General features: G+C 36.9%; 1 protein-coding gene across 2 annotated transcripts in view; it reads left to right on the top strand.

Annotated features, from left to right (window-relative positions):
• Window positions 1-3,717: 3,717 nt before the first annotated feature.
• The window catches only part of lhpp (phospholysine phosphohistidine inorganic pyrophosphate phosphatase), a 36,648-nt gene continuing 29,614 nt past the window's right edge, over window positions 3,718-10,751 (top strand). The window contains exons 1-6 of one of the 2 annotated variants that reach the window (XM_053238900.1): window positions 3,718-3,877; window positions 7,056-7,243; window positions 7,439-7,592; window positions 7,747-7,810; window positions 8,555-8,647; window positions 9,311-9,402. In XM_053238900.1, the coding sequence (XP_053094875.1) occupies window positions 3,720-3,877; window positions 7,056-7,243; window positions 7,439-7,592; window positions 7,747-7,810; window positions 8,555-8,647; window positions 9,311-9,402 (749 nt within the window). In that variant the 5' untranslated portion in view covers window positions 3,718-3,719. The remainder of the gene's footprint in view (window positions 3,878-7,055; window positions 7,244-7,438; window positions 7,593-7,746; window positions 7,811-8,554; window positions 8,648-9,310; window positions 9,403-10,751) is intronic. The other variant, XM_026914641.3, reaches the window with a different exon arrangement.

Raw genomic sequence — 10,751 nt, 5'->3', positions numbered from 1 at the left:
TTCACATTTATAATCATATTCATGTGAGAAAATGGACTAAAGCTAAGCCAGCTTTTGAGCAGTTTATAAACGAGGTTAAGCAACATGGATCTGCTCTGAATGGCAATAAAAACAAAACAAATAAACAAACAAAAAAAAATCACGAAAGACACTTCTTTAATTTAATTTAATGTAAACTGTAATTTTACCCCTGGCACAATTTTATATTTTATTGTTTTTGTTGTTTTATTAATGTCTGATGTGAGATGTATAGATGTGTATTAATCTTGTGCATGATTTAATAAAAGTAGATTTTAAAAAAAGATTTTAAATGTATACGCAAAGAGAAAAGTGAAAGAGCTTTGTTTGTCTTTTAGGAGTATAGAAGCAGGTGGAAAATGGCCGCCAGTCAGCTGCCATTTTGAGTTTAACCCTTCTAAACTTTTCCGAGCTTGATTCAGTGCTCGAATCTGCTTGATCAGAAAGTGTGCATTATTTATGGCTTGGAAAGTAGTTCCGGCTTTAACGTGAATGACGGGTTAATATTAATGCGCTCGTTCTGATGCGTTGTTGTTGTTTCTATAGTAACAGCTCATACGCAGGGACATATATACATTTTGTGTATATACATCATCGTATAAGCATCTTGTCACCAGTGATTGTTTTTTAATCTGTTTATTATTAGCGGAGTGTCCGCCATATACTTCCCTGTGAATGAGCTGTTGCTATAGAAACGATAACGTATTAGAACGGGCGCATTAATAGAAATAAACCTGTGACTTACAGTTACAGCTGCACTACTTTCTACAGCGCTGTGGGATAGAATGAGTAATAAATTAAGTTTAGCAATGAATTCAGATCAAACCAGTTAAATCTGATTATGTGCTCAATTAATCAAAGCATGAAACCAGTTTATTTTGCCTGCAGTGAAACTGGTGTGTGGTTTCGGTTTGCTTGCTCAGTGCAAACCTGGGAGGCAAACTGCACAGCGACTTCATTTACAAACTGCACAACGACTTCTTTTACACAGAGCCAAAATACCATGTCTGATTTCCTGGATCTCACGAATACCATTCCTGCTGGAAAAACAACAGAAACCATCACAGAAATTCTAATGGTTTCCACTACAAATACAGTTACAAACCATCAGCTAAATATTAAAACCATTACCATTACTGGTCCTTAATGGTATCCACTAGACACAACATGCCACCAACAGAAGGCAACAAATTACCAGTAGAAACCCACAGGGACCATTAGAGTTTCCATTAAAACCAGTGCAATTCCCATTATAACCATTATAACCATTACAAATTCTCTGAGGGTTTATTTGGTTTTGTTTAGGGATGATTCGACCAAATGTAAACTACAGTTAACACTTACTTACAAAACTATAACATAAAGTGTATTTTATTACTGATGGAGAAATATATATATATATATATATCTTGCAGTTGAGTGAAAAACTAGTGCACAAATTTTTACATTTTGTTCCAGAGCTGTGGCGCTAATGTCGCTAACAACAGCGGCTTATAGCCACCAGTTTAGCATCATTAGTAAATTCAGCATTATTTAACATTAAATATCATTAAAAATCATTAAACTAGATATTTTTACATTTTAGACTGTGCATATGGTTCGGGTTTCTGTAGTTAGGGACATCAGATGTACAATAAACATGTGTCATGTCTGCTATAAATAAATAAACTTAATTTGCCACATATTTGATTAATAGTCAAGATTAATGGCTTTTAGTAATAGTTATAAATATATATATATATGTATAATACTTTGCAATGCCTTCACCCACGATATATTAATTAATATATTTATATTTTGGTATATTAATATATTCAATATTAATATAATATCAATTCATATATTTAACCTTTTTGTTGAACAAGAATGATCTCTCTCTCTCTCTCTCTCTCTCTCTATATATATATATATATATATATATATATATATATATATATATATATTATATATATGTTCATTACATATTATATATACACATTATATATATTCTTACATTCTCAAGGTTCTTCATATTCATTATTCACTGGCAGTTTTCACAAGTGTACTTATGTAAAAACTGATGTAAATCTGGTTAAATCTACAGCTGTGTTCCATATCTGCACTACTACATTTATTGTATTTTATATTTTATATTTTGTATGTGTATATGTTGTATCTTGCTACTGACCATGCTGCTGTAACACAAGATTTTCCCTCATGGGATCAATAAAATACACACATATACACACAGTATTTACACAGATCAGCCATAACATTAAAACCTAATCTTGCCTAATATCGTGTCGGTTCCCTTCTGCTGCCAAAACAGCTGTGACCCGTCGAGGCCTGCACTCCACATGACCTCAGGCTCTTGTCAAAGTCTCTCAGATCCTTACACTTGCCCATTTTTCCTTTTTTCTACACATCAACTTCGAGAACTGACTGTGCACTTGCTGCCTAGTATATCTCACCCCTTAACAGATGCCATTGTAATGAGATAATCAATGTTATTCACTTCGCCTGTCACTGGTTTTAATGTTATGGCTGATCAGTGTGTATGTATATATATATATATATATATATATATATATATATATGTTAGTATTGTTGTTGTTATTGTTGTCATTTATTTTTATTATTATTATCAGAAGTGGAAAATGCTTGAGTAAGTAATTGTACTATTGTACTTGAACTCTTACTCTCAGTTTTATTGAAATGAATATTTAATTTTGATCTATACAGTGCTTATTAAAATCTCCAATGCCAAAAGATTTTTCTTTTCCCAGTTGTGTTTTCTTCTTTCTTTCTTTCTTTCTTTTTTTTTTTTTTAAATTTGTCTTTAAACTTTAAACATTATTAAACATTTCTTAAGCATGAGCTAATTGGTAAGCCAAATTCTCAGCACAATGTTTAATACATAGACTAAATAGATAGATAGATAGATAGATAGATAGATAGATAGATAGATAGATAGATAGATAGATTGGTTGGTTGGATGGTTGGTTGATAGATAGATAGATAGATAGATAGATAGATAGATAGATAGATAGATAGATAGATAGATTGATTGATTGATAGATAGATAGATTGATTGATTGGTTGATAGATAGATAGATAGATAGATAGATAGATAGATAGATAGATAAATAGGTTGGTTGATTGATTGATTGATTGATTGATTGATAGATAGATAGATAGATAGATAGATTGGTTGATTGATTGATTGATTGATTGATTGACTAATTGATTGGTTGATTGATTGATAGATAGATAGATAGATAGATAGATAGATAGATAGATAGATAGATAGATAGATATATTGGTTGATTGATTGGTTGATTGATTGATAGATAGATAGATAGATAGATAGATAGATAGATAGGTTGGTTGGTTGGTTGGTTGATTGATTGATTGATTGATTGATAGATAGATAGATAGATAGATAGATAGATAGATAGATAGATTGATTGATTGATTGATTGGTTGATTGATTGATTGAAATCAAGTCTGGAATGTTAATTTGTAATCAGTTAAAAATATTTATTTTCACTCCCTAACACTTGATCATGTATAAATGGAGATCATGGGGGTTTCTGGCTTGCTGCTGTTGACTGAGTGAGATTATTACTCTTACTGAGCTGCACTGCTCTGTGCTCTGTCCACTCCACCCTGACTGTAGTCTCTCAGGAAAACTCCATGCCCCAGCATGCTCGGCGCGGCGCATGCGCAGAAGCGCCTCCGGAGCCGTGAACATGGCGGAGCGGTGGCCGGAGTGTGTGAGGAGTGTGAGAGGAGTGATTTTAGACATGTGTGGGGTTTTATACGACAGCGGAGAGGGAGGAGGAGTGCCCATTCAAGGCTCGGTGGAGGCCGTCAGAAGGTTTTCTTTACAATAATACTCTCATTTTCAAAACAAAACAAAACATTCAGGCTGAAAGGGACTTCTGGTGAGCAGAGGATAAGTAACAAATCACTGTTTACATCCTACACAAGTGCACTATGTAGAGTATAACATAATGGAGTGTGCACCCTATCTAGTGCACTGTATGTGTATATTTATATATATTTATATATATTTATTATAAGTGCACTAAAGGCTGAACATGTCTATGTAATGCACAATAAGGCAATGCATTCTATATATGTATATACACACACACACACACACACACACACTCCTGGCCAAAAAGTCTACAATGGCAAAATATGAAGCTTTTAATGGTCTTAACAACAAATCATTGGTCATGAAATGAGGAAGAATGAAACATAGATAAAGGAAGTTAGTATGTGAGAGCTTTTCCCTTTGATTTCTGTAACTGTTTAACCCTTGTGGCTCTTGATGGGCTGCATCAGGTGTGGCAGAAAACCAAATAATCACTAATCCTTTAAGAAAAGAAGGATATTTTTGTACACCTGGACATGTGTTAGTTGGAATTTTACATCAAACATCCATCCGTTTTCTTTACTGCTTATCCTACACAGGGCCACTGGGAGACTGGAGCTTATCCCAAGGGAACTCAGGACACAAGGCAGGGGACACGATGCCAACTGATCACAGGGCACAATCACACCCACATTCACACACTGCGAACAATTTAGAAGAAAGGAAACATGCAAACTAACACACACACACACACACACACACACACACACACACACAGGGTAGAGGCAGGAATCAAACCCCCAACCCTGGTGATGCAAGGCAACAGTGCTGACCACTAAACCATCGTGTCCCCTTACTGTCACCATTTTAATCATTATCGTGATTTTATCTTTGCATACACAAAGCCTATACAAGTGACTTTCCCTATTTCTAGCTTTTCCCCAAACAAACAGTTCACTGCAGCAGAAGGAAACCAGCAGATGGAGGCACAGGAGCTCTCAGGAGTGCATCTGTTTCATTCCTGCTCATTTCCTGACCAATGATTTTTTTTTTATTAAGACCATTAAAAGCTTCATATTTCATATATATCCAGAAGCATATATATGTTCTCTGACTAAGTGCACTACATGCAAATGTGTATGTGAATGTGAAAATATTTATATCTTTATATTATTATATATATTTATATTATACAGTGCACTATATGCTTTGTTGTATCGTTTTTGGAATTTTTTTTTTAGCTCCATATTCACTACGTAAAAGTACTACATAGTAAATAAATAAATGGACTATTAACCATATGTAGTGCATTATACATAGTCTGATATTTAATTCCATATTCTCTAAGTTCCCTAGATAGGATATAAAATCTTAAATTACATTACTATTATACAGGATGCTTCGGAAAAATTTTTTTAAAAAGAAACCTCCAGTCATATTACAAACACACTTGTCAGGAGTGAATTAAATGACCACACTACTTCTGCATGCAGCTGTTCAAGATTCAGCCGCTAGCGGTGTTTTCACACTTGGTCTGAATACTCGAGTCCACATTCAGGACCGATTCTGGACTCAGTTGGCATCGAAGTTCATAATCTTAGGCTTTCACACAGTAGACTTCCTTCTGAACCGTCGATGGATTGCGCAATTCCATACGTCATGTTTGTGCATGTTAGGAAAAAAAGGTACACACTTGGTTCATCCGTTTGCTGTTTTTATTAATTTCTTATGGTACCATCACTAAAGCAGTGAAGAACAGAGCCTTTTGGATGCGTGGCAAGTCATCGTAAAGGACCTGCAAACAATTTTTTAGCTGTTTTTCCCTGATGTTCTCAGTGCAAACACTCGCACCACAAAAGTGAACTAATTACAGAACTCCACTGCTATGAAAGTCTGCTTTTGTATATAATAACTATTATAACCCTTTCCCTGGGATCACAAAAGCAGAAACAGTAAGTAACACGACAAGCTGATTCCCTCACATTATTCAGCATGTGACGCTCAGCGCAATTAGCTTCCACACCTGATTCGGGTCGTGCCTTGGTTCGGTTGAAGCGAACCCCAGACCACCGTTTTCAAGAGGCCCAGGGATGAGATCTCTAGACTACTTCATGTTAACTCTTTACTGAGCTGAAAAAAATCTCGAATGTGAAAATGACCTCAAGTCACAGGCTCTAAAGGATCAGTTTTTATTCCTCATCACTCCTCATGCATCCCTGCAGGAGTTGTTTAATAAAGAAATAATTATCTGAATGCTGAAACATACTGTATGGCCGTGTGTCATCAGCATAGCAGTGGAAGATAATATCATGTTTATGTATATATATATATATAGGGGGGAAAAAGCAGTGGGCCTGGAACACTTTACTTCACCACTATAAACATTTCCAAAGTGATAATGATCACATAAATAAGACCTGAGCCAGGAAAGAGACAATCCCTTAACTCCAACAACATTTTCTTATCTTTTTTTAGAAGAGTATGTTGATCTACATTATTTAATGCATCATTGAGAGTATCCTGACTGGAAAAAAACTCCACATTCTCTATATGTAGCTCTGTATGTTCAGTAGAAAGTTACTCCGGATTCAGCTGCATACGCACAATTTAGGGGCTGAATGTTTTTTTTTAGATCTTATATGTTGCACTATATGTTGGATAAAGGGCCATTTGGCATTTGAATCTATTCTCATGTACTGTATAAGATATATGATATATAGATGATAGACCCTACGTAGTACACTACATGTTCAGTAGGAAACCAACTGAGATTCAACTCACAGTATAAGTGAACTGTATAGAGGATGAAATAAATAAAAAAAAAAAAGCTATCTAGGATTCAGTATAATATTCCCTAAATAAGTGCCACTGCATAGGGTTTGAATCAAGGGCTTCTAAACCCATATATATATATATATCCAAGGTTCAGCTCTATATTATTTATATAGATAATATAGGATATAACGTAATGGGTTATACACCCTACATAGTGCACTTTATGTCCAATAGAAATTTCTCTCCAATTGAACTTCCTGTATAAAACATTATGTAAATATAAGAGTATGAATTTTACACCCTATGCAGTGCACTCACAGTAATTCCTCGACATAGGGTGAGAAATAATGACTTGTACACACTATGTAGTGCATTAAATGTTTTATTATGTGTCCTGCAGGTTAAAATCCTCAGACCTGCAGCTACGTTTCTGCACTAATGAAACTCAGGCCACGCGAGAGAAGTTTGTAGCGAAGCTGCAGCGTCTGGGCTTCGACATCGACGTCAGAGAGGTTTTCTCCCCCGCTCCGGCTGTAGTGTCCATCCTGAAGGAACGCTGCCTCCGACCCCACCTGCTGGTGCATGACGGTACAACATTAACAATATCACACACACACACACACACACACACACACACACACACACACACACACACACACATACATACACACACATCTTGTCAGGCTGCTGTCTCATTTCCAGCTGCCTCGACCACTATAACTTTCACAACAGACTCTGTAAGTGTGTGTGTGTATGTGTGTGTGTGTGTGTGTGTTACTGCAGATGTGCTACCAGAGTTTGATGGTGTGGATAAATCAGATCCGAACTGTGTGGTGATTGGAGACGCTGCTGATAATTTCTCTTACCAGAACACGAACGCTGCTTTTCAAGTCCTCATCTCACTGGACAGACCGTTGCTCTTCTCCATGGGCAGAGGGTAAAGATCATCTCTCCCAAACACACACACACACACACACACACACACACACACTCACACACACACACACACACAAACTACACTTTATTTTACTTTATCTCATTGTAATGACAGAATATTTGGGTGCTTCGCTGACTGCATGTCTATGCTCTAGACGTTATTATAAGGAGACGGACGGCCTGAAGCTGGATGTTGGAGCGTATATGAAAGCTCTGGAGGTGAATATCACGTGTATGTGTGTGTGTGTGTGTGTGTGTGTGTGTGTGTGTGTGTGTGTTTGGTTTCCTCACCATTCTAAATAAGCTGTGATTAAGTTGAAGTGTAAAGAAGTTCGAGTCATAAAATTTGCACTGGAGATATCGAGGCTAATGGAATGGAAGCCATTAACTCTGTATGTTTAATTCATCTTACACTCAAAACATCTCAAAAGCCTTTTTTTCAGTAATAATTAAGTGTACAAATCAAATGGCAACTATAATAACACCTGGTTCACTCCTAACTTGGTTTCAGTGATTTGGCTTGAGTGAACTGTCTTCAATGATTCAGGTTCAGTGATTTGGTTTTAGTGATTCTGATTCAGGGATTTGGATTCTGTGATTCAGATTGAGTGATTCCAATTCAGTGAATCAATTTAAGTGATTTAGTGATTCATCTTCAGTGATTTGGTTTTTGTGATTCAGCTTCAGTGATTCGGCTTCAGCATTTTGGATTCAGTGATTCAGCTTTAGATTCAGATTCAGTGATTTGGATTCTGTGATTCAGATTCAGTGAGTCAGTAAATCAGCTTCAGTGATTTAGTGATTCATCTCGAGTGATTTGGATTCAGTGACTGGGATGCAGTGATTCAGATCCAGTGATTAAGATTTAGTAATTTGAAATCTTTTGGATATTTTTATGCAAGAGATAAGATTGTGACTTTGTGTTTGCTGTGTGTGTGTCTGTGTGTCTATGTGTGTTTGCAGTATGCGTGTGATTTGGAGGCGGAGGTGGTGGGCAAACCTGCACCCATGTTCTTCCAGAGTGTTCTTAATGACATGGGAATCCAACCCCATGAGGTGAGACACACACACACACACACACACACACACACACACTAACTAAGAGGTTAAGGCTAACTCTGAAAGAGCTGGAGAGATCTCTAATTATGGAAGAGTGGTGAGCCAAAGTAATATGCCGTTTGGAATTTGCCAAAAGGTGTGTTGGAGCGTCATCGAACATGTTCTCTTGTCTGATGAATCCAAAAGACAAAAAAACACCACGTTTGGCAGAAACCCAACACCGCTCATCACCTTGAAAACACCATCAGTGAAGCATGGTGGTGGTAGCGTCATGCTGAGTGTTACCCTTGGCCTCTCAGTTACTTCTCTATCTAATCCCCTTCTTTTACCCAGTTACTGACTTTCGGTGGATGGCCTCAGTAGCCACTAAAATCACTGCAGCACAGCTCTTACACTGCACAAAATATTGGCATCGACACAAATGGACCACCTTTTTTATTTTTTCTATTATTTAATAAGGGATTTAATGTCTCTCTCTGCAGGATAATCAGCTATTTAGGGGTTTGTACTTGGGGTGAATACTTATGCAGTCATTTTTTTCATGCCATATAATGTACTGTATAGATGAGTTTATATATGAATCTCACTCAACCCCTTTTTCTTCTCTCTCTCTCTCTCTCTCTCTCTCTCTCTCTCTCTCTCTCTCTCTCTGTCTCTCAGGCATTGATGATCGGTGATGATCTAGTGAATGATGTTGGAGGAGCTCAGCAATGTGGTATGAGGGGTCTCCAGGTTCGGACGGGTAAATACAGGTGTGTGCACTTCCTGTACATCAAACCCACACCTCATATGTTTTAAATTTTATATATATCGCTTTCCTTCATCTCACACAGGTGTGTGAATTGAAATGTTTTTAGCACTATTCCACATTGAATAAAAATTTAAAAAGTACCATTTACAAGTCAAACAGAAAACAAGCATTAGTTTAGCAGCTGATCAGCAAGTTCTTAATGATCTGAATCACGTGCAACACACAGGAAGTGTTGTATTTAACACTAGGGGGCGCCACAGGACCAGAGTTTAATCGGCTGCAGGAACCAGTAGAGAGGATAGAGATTAGTGTTCTCTCTGTTTTACTGTAAACACAGGACCATATGGTGAGAAAGAAAAGGAGAACAGCAAAAAGAAAAACCACCATGGACTCACTGTGTGTGTGTGTGTGTGTGTGTGTGTGTGTGTGTGTGTGAGAGAGAGAGAGAGAGAGAGAGAGAGAGAGAGAGAGAAAGTGTGAGAAAGACAGAGAGAAAGAGGTTGTATGTTCTATACATTAGAAAAATGTGTGTCTGTGTGTGTGTGTAATGGAGAGTAAGATATGATGACTTACACAGATGTATGTGTGTGTGTGTGTGTGTGTGTGTGTGTGTGTGTGTGTGTGGGGCTACAGTGCGTCGTTATAATGTTCTAAAGACGTGTTGGGCCTCATTTATCCACCTGAAACTGAACAGATCTTCGTAAATCATTCATAGGAACGTTTACACAAGAAATCTGGTATTCATGAAAATCCCATAACTTCAGAAAAACGCATAAAACGCTAACTAACGTAAACGTCGACTTGATTGGCTTCGAATCATATCATTTGAAATGAGTTACCGCGATATTATATATACGGATTACGCTGTCATTTATTTTAGTTTATTTATTATGATTATTTTAAGTACACACACAGAAAGGTAATATTTGTGGCATTAAATAATGGCATTAAAGAAATATTAAATAGAAAACAAAACGTAAAGACAAATCCATTTTAAGAAAAATAAAACTAGTCGTTCAATTAAGAAGAAATGCTGCTGTACAGAAGGAGGGCGGGGCCACGGTGTGTGCAGATTGCAGCCGCAATACTGATATCAATAGAAGAGTTAGCATGAGCTGCACTTAAGAGGGACAGATATTTAGAGACCGGTATGATGTTTTTCAGATGGTGAAAGATGGCTTATAAAGTCACTTCCATTTTCCGCAGCGTCTTCTTTTAATGCTGTGCAGCACTTTATTAGAGCCAGCACTAAACGAGTGATAAGTGACCGATCTGGTACGTCTCGAGCTGCAATGTGCCGTAAACTCTAAATAAATAAAATAAATAAATAACAGTTTCTCTGTGTGAAGT

The sequence above is a fragment of the Pangasianodon hypophthalmus genome, chromosome 12 (assembly GCF_027358585.1).
Source record: "Pangasianodon hypophthalmus isolate fPanHyp1 chromosome 12, fPanHyp1.pri, whole genome shotgun sequence".
NCBI lineage: Eukaryota > Metazoa > Chordata > Actinopteri > Siluriformes > Pangasiidae > Pangasianodon > Pangasianodon hypophthalmus.
This window is presented reverse-complemented; position numbering and strand designations above follow the sequence as displayed.